At 46.5% G+C, this 24145-nt stretch overlaps 1 protein-coding gene across 1 annotated transcript in view; it reads right to left on the bottom strand.

Annotated features, from left to right (window-relative positions):
• LOC144506104 (short transient receptor potential channel 3) overlaps positions 1-24145 on the bottom strand; it is a 121695-nt gene that overhangs the window by 14462 nt on the left and 83088 nt on the right. Inside the window, exons 7-9 of the mRNA XM_078231957.1 lie at positions 19250-19445; positions 15808-16029; positions 6478-6561 (exon numbers count right to left, since the gene is read on the bottom strand). Coding sequence (XP_078088083.1) covers positions 6478-6561; positions 15808-16029; positions 19250-19445 — 502 coding nt within the window. The remainder of the gene's footprint in view (positions 1-6477; positions 6562-15807; positions 16030-19249; positions 19446-24145) is intronic.

Raw genomic sequence — 24145 nt, 5'->3', positions numbered from 1 at the left:
GACCTTTAAAGATTTCCCAATCCTCTAGGTTCCCATTAATCTTTGCCGCTTTGTATCATTTTCTTTCAATTTGACACCCTCCTTTATTTCCTGAGATATCCATGGCTGATTATCTCTTTTTCTACAGTCCTTCCTTATCACTGGTATATACTTTTGCTGAGCACTGTGAAAGATCACTTTGGAAGTTCTCCACTGTTCCTCAAATTGTCCCACCACAAAGCTTTTGCTCCCAGTCTACCTTAGCCAACTCTTCCCTCATCCCTTTGTAGTCTCCTTTGTTTAAGCACAAGACACTGGTATTGGATTTTACCTTCTCATGCTCCATCTGTATTTTAAATTCAACCATACTGTGATCACTTCTTCCGAGAGGATCCCTAACTGCAAGATCATTAATTATTCCCGTCTCATTACACAGGACCAGATCTAGGATTGCTTGCTCCCTTGTAGGTTCCATTACATACTGTTCAAGGAAGCTATCACGGATACATTCTATGAACTCCTCCTCAAGGCTGCCTTGATGGACCTGGTTTGACCAATTGATATGTAGGTTAAAATCCCCCATGATAATTGCTGTACCATTTTCACATGCATCAGTTATTTCTTTGTTAATTTCTCGCCCCACCACGATGTCATTATTTGGTGGCCTATAGATTATGCCTATCAGTGACTTTTTCTTCTTACTATTTCTAATTTCCACCCAAATTGATCCAACCTTTTTTCCATAGAACCTATATCATCTCTCACTACCGCCCTGATGTCATCCTTAAATATCTGAGCTACACCGCCTCCCTTACCTTCCTGTCGGTCCCTCCGAACAGTTTGATACCCCTGGATATTCAACTCCCAGTCGTGACCATCCTGCAACCGTGTCTCTGTAATGACCACCAAATCATACTCGTTCGCAGTGATTTGTGCTGTCAACTTATTTCCCTTGTTTCGAATGCTACGAGCATTCAGATAAAGTGCCCTTATGCTAGTCTTTGTACCTTCTTTTTGAATTCTAACACTTCCATTAATAACATCTCCTGAGTTCTCCTTCCTTTTAACTTTTTTCCTGATTTTTGATACAGTTGGAACCTTCTCCCTACATTTTGTCATTGCTCCCTCCTTCTCGGACTTTTTACATAGGTTCCCATCCCCCTGGCATATTAGTTTAAACCCTCCCCAACCACTCTAGCAAACACTCCCCCAAGGACATCAGTCCCAGTCCTGCCCAGTTGTAACCTGTCCAATTTGTACAGGTCCCACATCGCCCAGAACCGGTCCCAATGCCACCCCACGGGAATCTGAAACCCTCCCCTGACACCATCTCTTCAACCACATATTTATCCAATATATCCTCTCATTTCTACTCTGACTAGCACGTGGCACCGGTTGTAATCCTGAGATTACTACCTTTGAGGTCCAATTTCTTAATTTTCTTCCTAGCTCCCTGTATTCTGCTTTTAGGACCTCATCCTTTTTTTTAACCTATGTCATTTGTACCATTATGTATCACAACCATTAGCTGCTCGCCCTCCCCCTTCAGAATGTCCTGCAGCCGCTCCGAGACCTCCTTGACCCGAGCACCAGGGAGGCAACATATCATCCTGGAGTCTCGTTTGTGGCCACAGAAACGCCTGTCTATTTCCCTTACAATTGAATCCCCTATAACTATTGCACTGGCACACTTTTTACCCCTCTCCTCTGCAGCAGAACCAACCGTGGTGCAACGAGTTTGGCTGCTGCTGCTTTCCCTAGAGAGGTCATTCCCCTCAACAGTATCCAAAGCGGTATATCTGTTTTGCAGGGGAATGAGAATGGTCACAGGAGATTCCTGCAGTGCCTGTCTATCTCTCTTGCTCTGTCTGGTGGTCACCCATTCCCTTCCTGCCTGCGGAGTCTGAGCCTGCGGTGTGACCAACTCTCTATACGTGCTATCCACGATACTCTCTGACTCGCGGATGCTCCATAGTGTCTCCAGCCGCTGCTCCAGCTCTGAAACTCGAGCTTCCATGAGCTGTAGCTGGAGACACTTCGCGCACATGTGCTGACCCAGGGGACTGGAACTGTCCCCAGCCTGCCACATGGAGCAAGAAGCGCAAACCACGGTTTGGAGCTCTCCTGTCATGTCTTACCCCTTTAAATTAAACTTTTGAAAGATGATTTGTTTCAGATTATATCCAATTCTCTAAGGCCCTTCTTTCCTGCTCCTTTTACTTCCGAGTATAACCCTTTCAAACTATAAACCGCAGAAATTACACAGAAACACGATAGTCGTGTACAACAACTACAATGCCAAGAGCAAAAAGAAAAAATTACACTTACCAATCAGCACTCTCGCTTTAGCCTCTGCTGCCTGTTTCACCTAACTCCCTGTGTTCATCCAACTCCAAAAGCACTCCTCTCAGTCAGGCAGCACTCTTTTTTTATAGGCACAACTTACAAGGCCCTGGAACTGGTTTCAACTAGCTGGACAACCAGTTGTAACCTCATGTATTTACCCCGCTAATCCCTCTGACACTAAGGGGCAATCTGAGCGGCATGGTGGCACAGTGGTTAGCACTGCTGCCTCACAGTGCCAGCGACCCGGGTTCAATTCCGACTGTCTGTGTGGAGTTTACACATTCTCCACACGTCTGCGTGGGTTTCCTCCGGAAGCTCCGGTTTCCTCACTCAGTCCAAAGATGTGCGGGTTAGGTTGATTGGCCATGCTAAATTGACCCTAGTGTCAGGGGGATTAACAGGGTAAATATGTGGGGTTACGGGAATAGGGCCTGGGTGGGATTGTGGTCCGTGCAGACTCAATGAGCCAAATGGCCTCCTTCTGCACTGTAGGGATTCTAAGAGTTAGCATGGCCAGTCCACCTAACCTGCACATCTTTGGCACAAAAACAGAAAATGCTGGAAAACCAGGCCTGACAGCATATGTGGAGAGAGAATAGAGAATAGAGTATTGTCAGAACTGCTGAGATTTTCCAGCATTTTCTGTTTTTCTTTCAGATTCCAGCATACACAGTATTTTGCCTTTATCAGCACATCCTTGGATTGTGGGAGGAAACTGGAGCACTTGGAGGAAACTCTTGCAGACACAGCGAGAATATGCAAACTCCACACGGACAGACATCCAAGGCCGCAATTGAACCCAGGTTCCTGGCACTGTGAGGCAGCAATGCTGAAATGTAGAATACATGGGCAGATCATGCCTTACGAGCCTGGTGGAGTTCTTCGAAAATGTGACTAAACACATTGACGAAGGGAAGGCGGTAGATGTGGTTTATATGGATTTTAGCAAGGCGTTCGATAAGGTCCCCCATGCAAGGCTTCGAGAAAAAGTGAGAGGGCATGGGATCCAAGGGGCTGCTGCCCGGTGGATCCAGAACTGGCTTGCCCAAAGGAGGCAGAGAGTGGGTATAGATGGGTCTTTTTCTAAATGGAGGTCGGTCACCAGTGGTGTGCCCCAGGGATCTGTTCTGGGACCCTTGCTGTTTGTCATTTTCATAAATGACCTGGATGAGGAAGCGGAGGGATGGGTTGGTAAGTTTGCCGACGACACGAAGGTTGGTGGGGTTGTGGATAGTCTAGAGGGATGTCAGAAGTTACAGAGGGACATAGATAGGATGCAAGACTGGGCGGACAAGTGGCAGATGGACTTCAACCCAGATAAAGGCGTCGTGGTCCATTTTGGTAGGTCAAATGGGATGAAGGAGTACAATATAAAGGGAAAGACTCTTAGTACTGTAGAGCATCAGAAGGACCTTGGGGTTCGGGTCCATAGGACTCTAAAATCGGCCCCGCAGGTGGAGGAGGTGGTTAAGAAAGCGTAGGGTGTGCTGGCCTTTATCAATCGAGGGATTGAGTTTAGGAGTCCGGGGATAATGATGCAGCTATATAAGACCCTCGTCAGACCCCACTTGGAGTACTGTGCTCAGTTCTGGTCGCCTCACTATAGGAAGGATGTGGAAAAGATTGAAAGGGTGCAGAGGAGATTTACAAGGATGTTGCCTGGATTGAGTGGCATGCCTTATGAGGATAGGCTGAGGGAGCTCGGTCTTTTCTCCTTGGAGAGACGAAGGATGAGAGGAGACCTAATAGAGGTGTATAAGATATTGAGAGGCATAGATTGGGTGGACTCTCAGAGGCTTTTTGCCAGGGTGGAAATGTCTGCTACGAGAGGACACAGGTTTAAGGTGCTGGGGGGTAGGTACAGGGGAGATCTTAGGGATAAGTTTTTCACACAGAGGGTGGTGGGCGAGCGGAATCGGCTGCCGTCAGTGGTCGTGGAGGCGAACTCAATAGGGTCTTTTAAGAGACTCCTGGATGAGTACATGGAGCTTAATAGGATGGAGGGTTATAGGTAGGTCTAGAAGGTAGGGATGTGTTCGGCACAACTTGTGGGCCGAAGGGCCTGTTTGTGCTGTAGTTTTTCTATGTTTCTATGTTTCTAAATAAATGTCTTAAAATTCTGTGAACAATAGTCCGAATTACTTCACCTCGCATGAGCAAAGAAAATAGGGGTAATTTTAACCCTCCAGGGTGGTTGGAACAATGTTATGGAGTGTTAAGTTGTTAAAAATGGGAAACCTGACCCCAAACCACTACGGGAAAGTGCCTACTTCCATTTCCACTGTTGTGGGTTTGGGTTCAGATGACTAGCTTGTTCCCAAGAGGCAGAACAGTAATTATAATATTAACTTGAGGGTTTGTACTCCAGAATTTATCATCAATTTGGATTTAACGGCAATGGTCCAGGGTTTCTATGGATTTGGAAAACGTGGCAACTCAAGGGAGGTAGGAGTTGCAAGCTACAGTTCCAGTACTGCTCATGGGCCAGAAGAAGAATGAATGCGTCCCCTTTGACCCCCCTCAGGCAATACTGCTGCAAACTGCCTCTGTCTTCATGCTATTCAGCACCCTTCCCTCTCACGATTTCTCCAGTTCCTTAACTCATTCTATGACCCCAATCTTGTCAATTTGTTTTCCATGAAGCCTTGTAGCACAGATTTCCCTGCCCAGCAGCCAGTTAGCCTCACATTCTACTTGGTCATTAAGCAGGAAACAGAGTAAAATAATTCTAATGAGGTCCTGTCAGTAAGAAGAGGTTTTGTGATGCAGTATGTCGCATCTGTTATATTAGTAAGTATTTTCCCTATTCCACATGATGTATGCACAATGAATACCATTCAGCTGCTCATTAAATCATGCTGGAGTTCAGCACACGGCTTCATGCCTTTGCCTAATTGCTCTTTTTTTTTTATACATTGTTCCATCTTCTGTATTGCTCTGTGTGTCAAAGACTGTGTCCTCTTCGGATTTCTGGTGACATCTTTGGCACAAGGCGATATGCTGCAGATTTATATACTCTGTCCTTGAGGAAACGATTGAGTGAAAATGAGTCGTGATTTAAAACAGACCAGGTGGCGCCATCATGTGACTTCCCTAATTTCTTCATTAATTAGTGACTATTTATAGAAGTTAGAGGAAAGCATCTTGTTATATAAAGCGTTCAGTGTAAGTCAAATTCCTTATCAGATCTGGGATAATCTAATCTTATGATGGATACACAAGTACCTGATCACTAGCAGTCTCAGTGAACGAGGTGATAATCTATTTAATGACTAGATTTAATAACTGAGGGCAAGAGAGACTTCACACAGATAGTCATGAGGTATTGAAATTCCCCACTGGGGATTAGTGGCAAAGGCAAAAGCTATCAACATTCAAGATGAGATTGGATACTGTGAAGCAGTTTAAAGGATATGGGAACAGGGTGGACGCTTATGATCAACATTGTTTGTTTGCAAAGTAAACACAGAGAACAGCTATTTGGGCCAAATAGCCTGTTTCAGTTGTAATTTCTCTGTACTTCTGTGCATAGAATTTTCTGAGAAATGAAGCTAATGATCATCATGGTGAAACTGTGCTGTGTCATCCATTACAGAAAGACAGTTGGTTATATGTAACTCGAGGGACTCCATTCCACAAGTGTAGGGTAAAATGAGGAGGCAAGCCTCAATGAACAGAGACTATTGTGTGCAGCCTAATTGTGTGTATGAGTCTTTTTGATCCAATGTTGACGATTAGCAAGGAAACAGGGTTTGATGACTGTATTTTGATTTCTGTCCAGTTCCTGGTACTTCCTTGGGGCACGAGTAAGCAATCAGATGAGGTGATCCATATGTGAAAAGAGACGCTATTTGCAGCTTTCTGACAATAATGACATTTGACAAATTATTTTATATAATGAGATTTATCCATTGTAACCAAATATTTTTGCACACTTAATAATTGTCTATAATGGGTTTCTATTTTGTGCAGGGATGGGAGAACATTAGGAATCTTTCCCAGAGACAACAAAGTAAATACAAGAAAGGACAGCTTTTAAAATTCCAAGCCATCTAGTTCAATTTTCCTGTTATTGCATAGTAACATTTGACATTCAGCAGATTTAACAAATCAGAAATGAAAGCACAGAAAATATTCAGACGTAGCACATACCTGATACCTTGTGGGTTGATTTATAATACTATTGAAACTTTGGGTTTCTGAAATCCTTAAATTTGACTGTGCAAAAAGATTCAGCTGGAAAAACAGAATACAAATCTTTAAAAAGATAGAATCTTGTGGGACAAAAGGAGGCCATTTGGCCCATCACACCTGTGCAGGATGTTTGAAAGAGTTCCACTGACTCACTATCCTTTCAGTTCTTTTTCTCTTTGAGTATATATCCAATTCCCTTTTGGAAACTTCGATTCAATTTACTTTTGTCAGCCTTTCAGGCAGTGCTTTCCTGGTCATCACATTCATTGCATTAAATAATTCTTCTTATCTTCCCCAGTCATCTGTGGAGTCTGTGTCCTCTGGTTACAAACCACCTTGCCAGTGGAAAGAGTTTCTCCACAACTATACTATCAACATTTTTCATAATTTGAACACCTTTATTAAATCTTCTTTGCTCTAAGGGGAACAATTTCAGATTCTCTATTTGTTCCAAATAACTGAAGCTCCCCATTCCTGGTACCAATATAGTAAATCTCCAAGGTGTCCTTCCAAAGGTGTGATGCAGTATTGGGCACATTACTCCATTTTGGATCTAACCAGTGATGGTGGAAAAAGTATGAGTAATCTAAACAATCTTTTCATTGGACAATACAGTGAGTTATTTCACCCCTAGGGATTTTTACAACTGTTCAGCTCCAGTTCTGAGCAATGAGATGAATGTCTATTCTATCTGCTGGGTAAAACAATTGCAATTGAAGGTAATTTAACCAGTATCTCATGCAGATTTTGGCACACGGATGATTGGTACATCATACAAACATCCCCCAAATTTATTGGCAAAGATATCTTTCGTAAAAAAAGTTTTAAAATTTTGAGATAAATACTAACAATCTATTCAAGGACCACCAAATCCTAGCAAAAAAAGTAGGAAACAGTTATATGTTTGCTCTAATGTTGTTTCAAACCGATGGAATGGGAGTGTTTTACACCAGTCTTTTGAGCAAATTCGGCACTGCAATCTTCTGACAATGTCTTTTTCTGACAGCTGGGAGCTTTGCATCGGCAAGGAGGGGCAGAGCCTAAGGACGCTGGGGAGGTCAGTTGCAGAGTACTTGGATGCCATTGCGCAGGGCGTCCCAATCTGACAGCGAACTGGGAGAACCCCCTCCGTCTCCGTCATCGTGCATGCCCCCCTGTCATAGCCCCACCCCTACTCAGGCCCCAACCCCTTGGCACTGCCCTTGGCCAATCGGGCACTGTCAGGGTGCTAGGTAAGCACTGCCAGGATGCCCGATAGGCACTGCCCATGCCCCCAACCACCCAAGGGCTTCAGTGGCCTCTGAACCCCTGGCGTGGCCAAGGTGCCTCGTTCCCGCTACTTCAGAACAGCAGTAAGGCTGGAAGAAGCCATGCGGGAGCAGTTAAGTCCCATTAAGTTTGGTTATTTTGATATAAAAAGGCTTCACACTGCTTCTGGGCATGAAGTCATTCTCGCCGGCAAAACAGGATAGCGAGCCAGGAAGATAGCGTGGGTCGGTAAAAAAACCAATTCACGCATTTGGCGTGAATTGGTTTTTTACCGTCCCATGCTATCTTCCTGGCTTGCTACGCGAATAAACCAGCGCAGCGAGCCAGGAAAACTACTCCCAATGAATAAGTGAGTATTTCATAGAATCCCAGTGCTGAAGAGGCCATTTGGCCCATCGAGTCCACACCATCTCTCCAACAGAGCATTTTACCCAGGATCTTTCCCTGCCCTATCCCTGTAATCCCACACATTTACCATGGCTAATCCCATCCAATGTACACATCCTTGGACACTAAGGGACAATTTAGCATGGCCAATCCACCTAACCCACACATCTTTGGACTGTGGGAGGAAACCAGAGTACCCGGAGGAGACCCACACAGACACTGGGAGAATGTGCAGATTCCACACAGGCAGTCGCCCAAGGCTGGAATTGAACCGGGGTCCCTGGAGCTGTGAGGCAACAGTGCTAATCGCTGTGCCACTGTGCTGCCCAATGTTAGTGATATCTGGCACAGTGCAACTTATTACTATAGCAATCACAGAGATTTTCACCTGGTTTCTTTTAAAGTTTAAAGTTCATTTATTAGTCACAAGTAGGCTTACATTCACACTATAATGTGAAAATTCCTGAGTCGCATATTCCGGTGTCTGTTCAGGTACACTGAGGGAGAATTTAGCATGGCCAATGCACCTAACCTGCACATCTTTGGACTGTGGGAGGAAACCGGAGCACCCGGAGGAAACCCACGCAGACACGGGGGGAATGTGCAAACTCCACACAGACAGTGATCCGAGCCGGGAATCGAACCTGGATCCCTGGCGCTGTGAGGCAGCAGTGCAAACCACTATGCCACCATGCAAGTGGGCGGATGAGAGTGCAGAGGGAAAATCAGTGAGTATAGTGTAAATTGTTTTCTTTCTATCAATTATTCAAAGCAGCAGGTATATAATAATAAAGTCAACTCCTTTTGCATTACAGAGAACCTATGCCTGAGGAATTCTGAACTGGATTTTGGTGAAAAGTCACTTCTACTTAGGCAGGCTCTCGGAGTTGAGGATGACTTGCTTCCACACTAAAAATGAGTTATCAGGTGCATGGGGAGTCCGATGCATGACCAACAGTCTCTGTCATAGGTGGGGCAGACAGTGGTTTAGGAGTGGGTGGGTAGGGTGTCCGAGCTGTCACACGCTTGTTTTGGTGTCAAAGCTTGGCTTCAGCTTGCTCTCAATGATGAAATTAGACATGCTCAATTACTTCCCAAATGCTTTTCCTGGCGGTCTTGGGTCAAAGATTTCAGGTGTCGGTGGAATATTGCACTTTTTCCAAAAGAGCCTTTAAGAGTGTCCTTGAAGCATTTCCTCTGCCCTCCAGGGGCTTGCTTGCTGTGTCGAAGCTCTTGAGTCGGGCGCTTGTTTCAGCGGTCTTGTGCAAGGCAGATGGATGATGTGTTCTGCCCAGCAAAGCCAATCGAGCAGCATCAATGCTTCGACGCTGGGGATGTTGGCCTGAGCAAGAACGCTGACAGTGTGTCTATCCTGCCAATGGATTTGCAGGATCTTGCGGAGGTAGCGCTGGCGGTACTTCTCCAGGTTTGAGGTGCCTATTGTACATAGTCCATGTTTTTGAGCTATATAGGAGAGCAGATATCACTACTGCTCTGTAGATCGTGGGCTCATTGCCAGGTCTGAGGTCCTGGTCTTCAAACACTCTCTTCTTCAGGTAACCGAAGGCTGCACAGGCACACTGTCAATGTCTGCCCTTATTGACAGTAGACTTCCAAGGAATGGAAAATGGTCCACGTTGTCCAAAGCCTCGTCATGGATTTTGGTAATCAGAAGGCAGGCTGGTAGAGGATTTTAGTCTTACAGATGTTTATTGTAAGGCTCAAGATCTCAGTGCATGCCCCAGCCCCGCTCTCTCAGGTACGCATGCACACTCACACACCCCTCTCTCTCTCCCTCACACATATCTCTCTCTCTCCTTCACACACACCCATCTCTCTCTCCCTCACTCACACATCCACCTCCCTCTCCCTTACACCCTTCCCTCTTTCTCTCTCTCCAACCCCTCTCTCTCCCACCCACACTCCCACCTATCCCCTCTCTCTCCCACCCACATCCCCACCTATCTCTCTCCCACTCACACTTCCAAATATCCCTCTCTCTTTTCCAACCACTCACACCCACCTATTCCTCTCTCTCTCACCCACATTCCCCTTCTCCCTTCTTTCCTCCCACATTCTCACCAATCCCTCTCTCTCTCCCACCCACACCCCTACCTATCACTCTCACTCTCTGACCTCTCTCTCTCCCACCCACACTCTCCAGATGAACTGAGAGCCTGGGTTACTGCATGGAATTATGATGTTATTGCAATTACTGAGACATGGTTAAAGGAGTGACAAAACTGGCAGCATAACATTCCAGGATATTGTTGTTTAGACAGGACAGAAGGGGAAACAAAAGGGGTGGGGAGTTGCATTGATTAGGGAGCACATCTCAGCTCTGTTGAGGGAGGACACATTGGAGGGATCTTGTAGTGATGCATAATGGATGGAGCTCAGGAATAGGAAGGGTGAAATCACAATTTTGGGATTGTACTATAGACCTCCCAACAGCCCGTAGGAGACAGAAGAGCAGTTGTGTAGTCAGATACTGAAAAGGTACGAAAAAGCAGGGTAATTGTGGTGGGTGACTTTAACTAGCCCCGTATTGACTGGGACTCCTTTATTTTAAAGACTTTTAAAGGCCAGTTGATTGAAGTGCAGGACAGGCATGCCCCCGCAGAAATGATGGATAGAAATGGCACGTTTCGGAAACTATGGATGACAAAGAAAATTGTAAGTTTAGTCAAAACGAAAAGGGAACCATATGATAGCTCTAAGCATCTAAAAACTGACGAAGCCCTTGGGTATAGTGAAAATAGGAAGGAACTTAAACGCGGAAATAGGAGGGCTAAAAGGGGCCATGAAATGTCTTTAGCAAACAGAGTCAAGGAGAATCCCAAGGCGTTTTATGCATATATTAGGAGCACAAGGATAGCAAGAGAAAGAGTCGGCCCACTGAAGGATAATGGAGGGAAGTTATGCGTGGAGCCACAGGAAGTGGGTGAGATCCTTAATGAGTACTTTGTATCAGTTTTCAACAAGGAGAAGGACATGATAAATGTTGAGGTCAAGGATGGTGTGTGAATGCTCTAGAGAATGTCAGTATATTGTTGGAGGAAGTGTTGGGAATCCTAAATTGCACTAAGGTAGACAAGTCCCTGGGGCTGGATGTGATCTATCCCAGATTATTGCAGGAGGCAAGGAGAGAAATAGCTGGAGCCTTAATAGATATCTTCACATCCTCTTTGACCACAGGCAAGGTTCCAGAAGAATGGAGAATAGGCAATTTTGTTCCCTTCTTTAAGAAAGGAAGCAGGGATAATCCAGGAAATTATAGGCCAGTGACCTGACGTCAGTGGTGGGGAAGCTTTTGGAGAAGATACTGAGGGACAGGATGCACATTTGGAAGAAAATGGAATGGATGTGTAAGTGAGGGAGAGAGATGGGTGTGTGTGAAGGAGAGAGAGAGAGATGTGTGTGAGGGAGAGAAAGAGGGGTGTGTGAGTGTGCATGCGTATCTGAGAGAGCAGGGCTGGGGCATGCACTGTTGCATGGTTTTGTATGGAGAAGATCATGTCTCGCCCTCTTGATAAGAGTTTTTTGAAGAGGTGACAAAGACATGGACACGTTGGCTCGAAGGGCCTGATTCCAATTTGTAAACCTCTATGATAATTGATGAGGGAAGGGCTATGGATGTAGTTTATATGGACTTTGGTAAGGCGTTTGACAAGGTCCAACATGGGATTTGGGGTGGACTGGCTTCATGGATACAGAACTGGCTTGGTTATAGAATGATGTGGAGATGCCGGCGTTGGACTGGGGTAAACACAGTAAGAAGTTTAACAACACCAGGTTAAAGTCCAACAGGTTTATTTGGTAGCAAAAGCCACACAAGCTTTCGAGGCTCTAAGCCCCTTCTTCAGGTGAGTGGGAATTCTGTTCACAAACAGAACTTATAAAGACACAGACTCAATTTACATGAATAATGGTTGGAATGCGAATACTTACAACTAATCCAGTCTTTAAGAAACAAAACAATGGGAGTGGAGAGAGCATCAAGACAGGCTAAAAAGATGTGTATTGTCTCCAGACAAGACAGCCAGTGAAACTCTGCAGGTCCACGCAACTGTGGGAGTTACAAATAGTGTGACATAAACCCAATATCCCGGTTGAGGCCATCCTTGTGTGTGCGGAACTTGGCTATCAGTTTCTGCTCAGCGACTCTGCGCTGTCGTGTGTCGCGAAGGCCGCCTTGGAGAACGCTTACCCGAATATCAGAGGCCGAATGCCCGTGACCACTGAAGTGCTCCCCAACAGGAAGAGAACAGTCTTGCCTGGTGATTGTCGAGCGGTGTTCATTCATCCGTTGTCGCAGCGTCTGCATAGTTTCCCCAATGTACCATGCCTCGGGACATGTCCCGAGGCATGGTACATTGGGGAAACTATGCAGACGCTGCGACAACGGATGAATGAACACCGCTCGACAATCACCAGGCAAGACTGTTCTCTTCCTGTTGGGGAGCACTTCAGCGGTCACGGGCATTCGGCCTCTGATATTCGGGTAAGCGTTCTCCAAGGCGGCCTTCGCGACACACGACAGCGCAGAGTCGCTGAGCAGAAACTGATAGCCAAGTTCCGCACACACAAGGACGGCCTCAACCGGGATATTGGGTTTATGTCACACTATTTGTAACTCCCACAGTTGCGTGGACCTGCAGAGTTTCACTGGCTGTCTTTCTGGAGACAATACACATCTTTTTAGCCTGTCTTGATGCTCTCTCCACTCCCATTGTTTTGTTTCTTAAAGACTGGATTAGTTGTAAGTATTCGCATTCCAACCATTATTCATGTAAATTGAGTCTGTGTCTTTATAAGTTCTGTTTGTGAACAGAATTCCCACTCACCTGAAGAAGGGGCTTAGAGCCTCGAAAGCTTGTGTGGCTTTTGCTACCAAATAAACCTGTTGGACTTTAACCTGGTGTTGTTAAACTTCTTACTTGGTTATAGAAGACAGAGATAGTGGTGGAAGGGTATTTTTCAGAATGGAGATCTGTAGCTCGTGGAGTTCTGCAGGGATCAGTGCTGGGACCTCTGTTGTTTGTAGTATATATACATGGTCTAGAGGAAAATGTGGGCAATCTGATTAGTAAGTTTGTAGATGACACGAAGATTGGTGGAGTTGCTGATAGCGCCAGGGATTGTCAGAGGATACACCAGTATATAGATGGATGGAGACTTGGGCACAGAAATGACAGATGGCGTTTAATCCGGACAAATGCGAGGTGCTGCATTTTGGAGAATCAAATTTAGGTGTGAATTATACTGTAAATGGCAGAACCCTTAGGAACATTAACAAACAAAGGGATTTGGGTGTGCAGGTCCATAGTTCCCTAAAAGTGGCAACACAGGTAGCCAAAGTGATTAAGAAGGCATATGGCAAGCCTGCCTTCATCAGCTGGGTTATTGCATACAAGAGTTGGGAAATCATCTTGCAGCTGTATAAAATCTTGGTTAGGCCACATTTGGAGTATTGCGTGCAGTTCTGGTCACCACACTACCAGAAGGGCGTGGATGCTTTGGAGACAGTTGCCTGAACTCGAGGGTGTTGACTATGAGGAGAGGTTGAATAAACTAGGATTGTTTTCACTGGAAAGATGCAGGTCGGCGGAGACCTGATAGAGGTCTACAAAATTATGAGAGGCATAGACAGGGTGGATAGTCATAGGCTTTTTCCTAGGATGGAAGTGTCAATTACAAGGGGCACAGGTTCAAGGTGTGAGGGGGAAAGTTTAAGAGAGATGTGCAGGGGACGTTTATCATGCAGAGAGTGGTAGGTGCCTGGAATGCGCCGTCAGAGGAGGTGATGGAAGCAGGCACGTTAGCAACATTTAAGAGGCATCTAGATGGGTATATGAATACGGAGGGAATAGGGGGATATGGACCGAGTAAGGGCAGAAGGTTTTTTTTTAAGTTTAGTTCGGGCATCATGATCATCACGGGCTTGGAGGGTCAAAGGGCCTGTTCCTGTGCTGTACTTTTCTTTGTTCCTCTTTTTCACCCACACTCCCACCAATCCCTCTCACTTTTACCCACAATTACCCTCTCTCTCTTTCTCCCATTCACACTCCCACCCCTCTCTCTCTCTCTTGTTCCCTGTTCTCCAGCCTTTGCTCCCCCAGTCTCGGCCTCCATTTCCCGCTCCTTTTCCTAGCATCTGAAATGGCCACCCTTCTGAGCCATAGCTGCGGCCCACCTCACTCCGCCTCCTGGTTGCCTTCACTCTCACCCTGATTTTTTCCACTGACTGACTTTGCCTCCATTTCCAGCTTGTCCAATCAGAGGCCAACTTCTTAGTGCATTGACTGCTAATAGGCTGACTAGTGCACCTAGTGACTCACCTGACGAAGGGGCAGCGCTCCGAAAGCTAGTGGCTTTTGCTACCAAATAAACCTGTTGGACTTTAACTTGGTGTTGTGAGACTTCTTACCGTGTGCACCTATCAACAGCCAACTCAGTGTGAAAACCACCTTCAGCTATTAAAGTGTTGGAGGAAATTTCTAGGTCAGCCACGTTGGGAACACTCCTACATCTGTGTCAGGGATTTGCATCTTCAAATACCGCTCCAGAAAGCTGGCCACATAATATAGGCTAATACTGTATTCAGGCAGTACTGAGGGTGCACTGTAGGAGTTGCTATGTTTCACATGAAACGTTAAACTGAAGTTCCATCTGCCCTCTTGGGTGGGTGTAAAAGATTCCATGGCACTATTTCACCTTGGTTGCTCCCCTTGGTGTCCTGGTCAATATTTACTCTTCAACAATAACTAAAAAACATATGATGCTGTCATTTCCTCATTTCTGTCTGTGGAAGCTTACTGAGCACAAATCTGCTGCTGCATTTCCAACACAAAAACAGTGATGGCATTTTAAAAATACTTTGTTGTGTTTATCAGGTGCACCTCCAATGCACTCACTGTGGGTGAAGGAGGTGGTAGATACCATTAAGCTAGAGAAGCTGAGGTGCACGCTACATGGGTCCACTGCTAGGTTCTATAAGACCTGGCAACCATTTATAGCGCATGTTGGGACGCTGCAGTTGGAGCCGGGTGAATAGATACCCGATGGCCCCTGGGTGCTCCCACAGAACTACCATCCCCACCGATTGGTGGACATGCCCTGGCCCTTAACCTGAGTACGCCCGCCGCCCTGCTGAGGTGTGGGGACCAGCAAGAGAACTTTTCTCTTTCTTCTCTTTTCCCTCTCGCTCTCTTTCTTCTCTCTCCTTCGCTGTCTCTCTCTTTCTCTTTCTTTTCTCCGCTTGCTAGTTTATAGCTTGGGCTGTTTTGGGCACTCAGTTGGTTCTCCAGCGGTATTCCTCTGCCTTTTTGTTTTTATATTATCACCATCATTCCCGGTGAAATTAGATGGGACTCGGGCGGGGTGGGTGCCAGGCCAGGGGTACCGGGGGCTTGTCCCCTGGCCAAGGGGAGCCCTGAGCCCAGTTGCATTGGAATGTACACACGAGCACTGTGTGGATCTGTATCGGGTTTTGTTTGCTATGTAAAATGTAAGAAAACTTTCAATAAACATATTGTAAAAAGTACTTTGTTGACTGTAAAGCACTGTAGGATCCCCGAGCTGGTGAAAGTTATACAAACGCAAGTCTTTTTAAACCCTTTAAATACGTACCCTGGACTTTGAATTCAACATTCCAATTTCTACATCTCTCTTCAGTCTTTTCCTTCTGCATTTGAACAGACCAAAGAGACAGTTTTTGATTCTTAGTATTAAACTGATGCATGATTTTGGAGTGGGCATAAGACTGAATGGAGGGGGCAAGGTTTTCCCGTGGTCAAAGTAGAACAGCCACAGCTTTGAACGAGCAAATTTCCATTCAACATCTGCATCATCCTAGGGGAAAAGAGAAATAAAATAGATGGTCTTCATGACAGTGATAACAAAAATGCCAAAAAAAGTTTTTTAAAATCTCGTTAAGTTCAGATGTCCATTGGAAGCAAATAAAAGTTTATTTATGAAATTATTTAAATATAAAATTGCTGACACTCTTTTCAGTTCTGTTTCCCTCCCCAACATTTATTGTATCTCCATCCCTGCTCAATCACCATCACAGCCTGATCACCACTACTCTGTCCAGTTGCCACTGCTGCTCCGCTGATCACTAGCACTGCTTCCTTAGTTGCCATTCATTCTCCACTCAATTGTTACCTTTCTTCCCAATCACTATCACTGCCCCCCTGACCACTATCGGTCTTCCCCCACAATCTATGATTGCTACTGCTCCTTTGCACCAATCTTCACCCCTCCATCTTCCCATTGTCATATCTGCTCCCCCACCATCCTCAGAGCATCACTGCTGTTCACTATGGTGTCCATAAATCCCCCCAATTGCCATGCTGTGTTACCCCCTCACCCACTTGCCATTGCTCATATTCCCAATTGGCATATCTCCACCTCCACACAATTGCCATCACCCTCCCTGATTGCTGCCACCCCAACCCCTAATCACCATTGCTTTCCCTGATTGACACCACTCTGTCTCCTCCCAATTGCCATTGTACTGTCAACCCCTTCCCAGCCGATCACCACCTCTAATTCCCTGATCACTATCACTCTGTCTCCTTGATTGTTATTACTTCACCCCTGATCAATGCCACTCGCCCAATTCCAATGCACCTGTTCTCTTTTGGTCAGGACGCCTGATACAGTATTGTGACTGCCCGGATGCACTGGTGCTTCCCGCTATTCTAATGAGACATGGAAAATTGAACTGTGCGATCAGGCAGTGGGTTTATACACTCCCCTTTGACTTGTTCAAATCCAGTCCACGTATTGCTGCTCTCCCAAGGTGGCTGAAACAAAGTGAAATTTTTTTTATTCCTTCATGGGATGTGGGCGTCGCTGGCTGGGCCAACATTTATTGCCCAACCCTTTTTGCCTAAGGGCATTTAAGAGTCAACCACATTACTGTGGGTCTGGAGTCACATGTTGGCCCGCCGAGGTAAGGACAGCAGATTTCCTTCCCTGAAGAACATTAGTGAACAAGATGGGTTTATCGACAATCCATTAGACTTTTTAATTCCACATTTCTCATTCAAATTTCACCATCTGCCGTGAATGGATTTGAAACTGTGTCCCCAGAGCATTACCCTGGGTTGAGGGGATCAGGCTACTTAGAACAAAGAACAAAGAAAAGTAAACACACAAACAGGCCCTTTGGCTCTCCAAGCCTGTGCCAATCACGATGCCCTAACTAAACTAAAAAAAAACCTTCTGCCCTTATTTGGTCCATATTCCTCTATTCCTTTCCTATTCATGTACCCATCCAGATGCCTCTTAAATGTTGCTAATATGTCCGCTTCCATCACCTCCTCTGGCAGTGCATTCCAGGCACCTACCACTCACACCTCCCCCGCACATCTCCCTCATACTTTCTCCCTCTCACCTTGAACTTGTGCCCCCTTGTTATTGACACTTCCACCCTGGGAAAAGGCCTCTGACTATCCACCCTCATAATTTTGTAAACAATCTTAGTTTATGCAACCTCTCCTCATAGTCAACACCCTCGAGACCAGTCAACATCCTGGTGAACCTTCTTTGCACTCCCTCCAAAGCTTCCACATCCTTCTGGTAGTGTGACCAGAACTGCATGCAATACTCCAAATGTGGCCTAACACAAAATGGCACTGATATATTTGGAGGTGCTCTTAAAACAGAAGGTAGATACACCATCAGATAGCATTTTGCAATGCTGTCAGGTCTGGGAGTATTTGATATTGATTCTCTGTAAATTGGCAACAAAACCTATTTCCATCTACACTGAGTTACACAAAATGCTGGCTTCGAGGGTGACAGACATAACTGCCCTGATGTTAATAAGGAGCGGGGGAGGATTCAGGAGAGACCTAGATGGCTGAAGAATCCAGCAAGACTCAGAAGGTGATGGCCTTTCTGATTTTAACTAGAGGGCCTCATTAACATAATACAGGGCCATCTCCCTCCTAGCAGATAATCAAATGGACAGTAAGGCCTGTAGGCAGGAAGCTGCAACCAAGCATCCTTGGGGCTATCCCTGGCATTCCGAAGGAGGCATCAGTAATTGGGAGGACTATGGGAAGGTTGACATCAGGAAGGATGGGGGAAAGCTTGGTGATAGAGGAAGGCCAAAAGCTTCCTTGCTGGCCATGTGGCAGGTGAGGGTGCACTCCACTCCCTCCTGATCCACCAATTGTGCAAACAGAGCCAGTTGTGGTGGCACGGTGGCACAGTGGTTAGCACTGCTGCCTCACAGCGCCAGGTACCCAGGTTTGATTCCCAGCTCGGGTCACTGTGTGGAGTTTGCACGTTCTCCTCATGCCTGTGTGGGTTTCCTCCGGGTGCTCCGGTTTCCTCTCACAGTCTGAAAGACGTGCTGGTTAGGTCCATTGACCCAAACAGGCGCCGAAGTGTGGCGATTAGGGGAATTTCACAGTAACTTCACTGCAGATTTCCTTCCCTAAAGGACATTAGTGAATAAGATGGGTTTTTAATTCCAGATTTTTCATTCAAATTTCACCATCTGCCGTGATGGGATTTGAAACTGGGTCCCCACAGCATTACCCTGGGTTGAGGGGATCAGGCTACTTAGAACAAAGAAAAGTAAACACACGAACAGGCCCTTTGGCTCTCCAAGCCTGTGCCGATCATGATGCCCTAACTAAACTTTAAAAAAAAACCTTCTGCCCTTACTTGGTCCATATCCCTCTATTCCTTTCCTATTCATGTATCTACCCAGATGCCTGTAATGTAAGCCTTACATGTGACTAATAAATAAACTTTAGTTATCTTGGGGAGCTGGCAACTCCTGCCTTGATCAGCTGCTGGAAACTGCCTTCTCCACAGTTACTGTTAAGTTTAAGTCACAGCAGCTTGATTTCATCGGGCTGCAACGTTTGTATGTTAATTGCATACATGCCTGTCTTTTAAGGAGTCTTGTCCATGGTCTGATATCTGTACTTTAAAACTTAAAGGGAGAACATCATGCCTTGCAAACCTGATATTTCAACCCCATCCCACAAATGCCTCCCATCTAGATGGTTAACATAGAGATAGAAACGGAAGTTTTAAAGCCTACCTCAATTTCCTGATATGAGCTGTTGATCATGGCAATCAGCATGTTGAGTAGGACCACCACCATAGTGACGTTATATATTCCATATAAAACATACCCAATGTTCTCGATAAATTTGTGGTCATATTTTAGAACAACAGAGGATACTTCAGACAAACCAAAGATTGACCAGAATAGAGTCTTGAAACTTTCTTCAACTCTGAGGGAGGCAATAGTTTTAATTTTATTAGATGCCATTATGACAGGATACTTTATTAAACTGTTAATAATTTTAAATACTGTAAGGTAAGGCCTGATTGTCACACTACATAATTGGCCCACAAAAGTATTTTCTGGATAAAATTGTTTAAAATTTTTTAAAAATTGACTTCCTTTTGTTTTCGACCCATATGTTTGAACATAAAAGTAGAACATTATGTTCACTCAATTATAAATGTCCCCTTAGCTGCACTTTGTTTATTACTCATTCATTAAACTAAAATACAATATTGTATTTTGTATTCTTTTAGAAATGAGTCCTTCACAAGTTCAAAATGTTCCCGCTCACATGGAGACTGTCCCCATTGTTCACTCCAGTTAATATTGAAGTTCCCCCCAGGGTCACTGTGAACACTGAGTCACTGGGCACAGGAAGAGACTATTCAGCCCACTGAATTCATGTTGGCTCTCTGCAAACCAATCCAATCATTTCCTTGCTCTACCCCATAGCTCCACAAGTTCATTTCCCTTAGGTACCGATCCAATTTCCTTTTAAAGTCACTGATTGTTTCTGCTTTCACCACCCTCATAGACAAGGAATTCAAGGTCATTGCCACTTGCCCCATATTCCTCATTTCCTCCCTGCATCTTTTGTCCAAAACCTGAAACTTGTATCCCCTAGTCCTGATTCCATCAACTAATGGGAACAGCTTTTCTCTGGATACCTTATCTAAACCTGTAATAATCTTGTGCACATTTATCAGACCTCCCTCAATTTCCTCTGCTCAAAAGGAACAATCACTGCTTCCCCCACCTAACCTTGGCTCCCATTTATTATCATTTCCCACAAAACTGCAACAACACCCTTTTTGATACTTATTTGTATATTCCTAGTTCTTGCTAATGTTTTCTTTGTACTGTCCTTTAGTTTTGTCCAAACAGATTCAGTACACTTTCAACATTCAGCCCCATTTTTAACAAGTCCCTGTTTCACAGGTAGTCACCCCACATCCTGCCTTAACTTTCTGATCCATCTTAAAGCATACAGAACCCTGCAGATTAACTCCATAGTCTTCATTTCATTTTAAGCAGATTTCCGTCACTCCTATAAATATCTATCTTCTCCCAGTACTTCTTAAAAGTATTATTCTTAAAATTGCTCATGTTCAAATAAGAAAAATATAAGTTGTTGGGTGGAATTTGCCCAAAATATGGCTAAGTGTCAGGTTCTGACTGGAAACCAGTGTGTTTCTCCCCAGAGACACAGCCATGTGTTCACTCCAGGGGTGCGATTTTACCACCTTGCTGCATCTGGTGAACAGCATCGTGAGCCAAGCTAGTGTGCAATGTTAAAAATCTGATTCGCGCCTGGCGTGAAACGTGTTGCAATCTTCTCGCCCCTTCTGAGTAGCACAAACTGCTTGGTGCCCAGAAAGGACACAAGGCCAATTAGCATATTTAAAGTAGTATTTAAATATGCACAGTCCATTCAAATCCCAATGCACAGAATCTTCCGGTTTTTGGGTGAGGTGCCATAATGGCGAGAATCACTACTGGTCTCCCTAGCACAGACCTAGTGCGATGGTCATGCTGGGGGCCCTGGTGGCTATTGAAGCCCCCCACAGGTGGTTGGGGGCATGGCCAGGCAGCACCCATTGGGCAGTACCCACCTGGTGGTGCCCACTGGACACCTGGCAGTGCCCACCATGCACCCCAGCAGTAGCACCTGGGTAGTGGTCACCATGCACTACGGCAGTGCCAGTTGGGCACTGCTAGTGTGCCAAGAGCAGTGCTGGGAGGATGGGGCCTGGGTGGGCCTTTGTCCATACTCCCCACCATAGGTCCCAGTGACATCACACGTGGGTGATGGGCCTGGGTTGACTATGTTAGCGAGTTACTGGTCCAGGCAGGAGGGTGATGACAACTCGCTATGCGGCATGCTGTGACGCTGCCCTGGTGCAGACTCCTACCTGGGCGGTCATCGGGGACTGGAGCAGAGGAGTTCAGACCACGGAGTCCCACTCAGCGATGGGGGCCAGTGGCCTCACAACAGTAACGGTATTTTTGGAAGATCATGGCAGTCAGGGCTGGAACGAATGCTGGGAAGTGGGGATCATGGACTCCAGAGGCCGAAGGGCCTCTCTCATACTGAACAAGGCTCTGAGCCTCAATGTGTATGGTCGGGGTATTGTCATCCCTATGGGAGGCAGATCACAAACAGATTAGTCACAGCTGTGGGGTGCAATAACATTTATTAGTGAATTTGTAAATTGACAGTTACCAAGACCCTAATTAGTGAATGCCTTCACTTGTGCCTCTTGGTGATCCTACCATCTCTTTACCTTATGTGGCCTACTGCTGCATCCAGGTGCCGCCCCCAGGATGCACATCAGAAGTGGAGGTGGTCAACTGTGTTCTGCCACACTACCCCCCCCCCCCCCCAAACCCCCACCCCCGTGGCCTGTGATGCCCTTGGCAGGCGTCCCCTGGGGGGCCAAGACCTGGAGGGGCCCCAGCAGACTTTCAGATGTCACAGATGTAGCATACAACCATGTTCAGCCCGCTGCCTGTGAGATGCACCAGTGTCAGGAAAGGGGGATTTCAAAGGGCTGGGGACAGCCAGAGATTCTTGGGTGGAAGGCCTCGGCATTGGCTCCAGCATGTCCAATCCCTCGGGGTGGTTGTTTTCCCCTAGGACATTCCATGGGTCAGCTGGGCAGCTGGAGTGAGCTCCAGACACCTCTTCATCACCTGGCTCTGGCAGTCCTGCACCATGGTGTGCGAGCCCTCGACAGTGGCCATCTGAGTCTGGACCACGCTCTGGATCCCCTCATCAATAGCCCTCTGAGACTGCACCATGCTTTTGATCCCTTCATTGATAGACTTCTGAGTCTGGCCCAAGTTCTGGAGCCCTTCAGCAATAGCTCTCTGGGACTCAAGGCCAGCAGCCACAGCCCGCTGTGTCTTCAGCATGTTCCCAAGACTCAGCCATGGTCCTCTGAGACTCAGTCATGCCTTGGACTGTGCGGCCCATTCTACCACTCCCTGACCCAGGCTCCCTACTGCAGTCACCACCTTGCAATGTAGGCCTGGGTGGCACAAAATGCTGGTACCACCTCCTGCAACTGAAGGCTGTGGGACTACACCAGATGGCCTTGCAGTTGTTGGAATATTGCTGACACCCACTCCTGTAATTTCCGGCTCTGCTTCTGCCTCTCCAGTAGCTTCAAAACTGATCCCAGCAGCCCGGCACCTGGCTGGGGGCCAGCTGTCTCCTTGGTGTTCACCAGAAAGTGCTCCAGAAGCCTCACCGCTAACATGCCCCACTGAGGTGACTGCATCTGCGCTAGTGGATGCTGTGTGTGATGCCTGTGGCAACTGTAGGTGCTTTCCTTGAAGGTTTCTTCGGAGCTTTTCTCTGAGGTTTCCTTAGACCGTCCCTCCAGGGTATCAATGAGTGTTGCTGTGGGGGGCCCACAGTAGGGGCGTCGACTCCTGAGAGCCTGGCCTCCCTGGGATAATCTCCTGCAAAACAGGACACATAGTTCAGTCAAGGGAGGGGCAAGATTGCAACTTCCTTGAGATGGGTTATGTGAATGAAGGTTTTGTGGATTCTCACTTCTGTGGTGCAAGCCGACTTGGCTGTTGGTCACGGCTCTATCCTCGAGCTCCCGTGACAGGTCTATGGCACGCTCCTCAAATGGAGTGAGAGGATTCAGCTCGGGGAGCCAACCTCCAGTTTCCTCCTGCTCCCTCCAGTTATGGGCCATCTTTTCCTGTGGGGACAAAGGAGAGATTGAAAGCCTGATAACTGGAAGGCCGCGAGTAATCGAGGGTGTTGGGGATGGGGGCAATTAGGTGGCGTATGTCGGGACCGTGTCTCGGCAGGCAGGGATTGTGACGGCGTTTGTGAGAGGGATTGGAAGAAGGTGCCGGGGGTCTGGTGCTGGAAGGCAGTGAGGAAGTAGATCGATGTGGACATTCCAGGCGCGATAGACAGGACTGATGCCAGGACGGAGTGGACACTCACCTTGCTGCCCGAACGAGGTCATTCATTTTCTTCCAGCACTGGCCATCAGTCCTCCATGCCAGTGTGCGGGCACTGACAACTGCTGCCACCACTTTCCAGGCCGCATTGCTGGCCCGACCCCTGGGCCACCGACCGTCTCTGGGGAAAAAGATGGCCCTCCTCTCCTCCACGGTATCCAGCAGCCATCCCAACTCTTCCTCCGTAAATTGTGGAGTTGCTCTACGTGGTGCCATCATCCTGGTGTGACTGACTGTGTGTGCATCATTTGCGTTTAAATGGAGCCCCTCCTGCTTAATGGCGCACAACTGTGGCCATTTTGGGTGAGTCACGCACCTGGAGCCTCAATGATGATGTAATTCATAAGAAGGCTCTTTCATTGCACTCAGTGTTGAAAGATTATGATGCACCCAAGAGACCGGCACAGAACACCCGTTTTTCTCGCTGTTATGACACTTAGAAATCTTTTGGGAAGATTCTGCCCAGCGTCAGGCTCTGAATGAAAACCAGCATGCTTCTCCCAAGAGAAACAGACAGGTTTTCTCTCCAGATCTTATGATGCTTTGTCATTTTAAAGCAGGGGTGTGTGTCTTGTGCCCTCATTGTGAAGGGGGTGGCCTAAAGATGCTGGCAAAGCTGGCTCCACAGTGTTCAGCAGGCGCCCTGATCTCAAA

Source organism: Mustelus asterias, chromosome 1 (assembly GCF_964213995.1).
Source record: "Mustelus asterias chromosome 1, sMusAst1.hap1.1, whole genome shotgun sequence".
NCBI classification, from domain to species: domain Eukaryota; kingdom Metazoa; phylum Chordata; class Chondrichthyes; order Carcharhiniformes; family Triakidae; genus Mustelus; species Mustelus asterias.
Note: the sequence above shows the minus strand (reverse complement) of the source record. Positions and strands in the feature narration are given on the sequence as shown.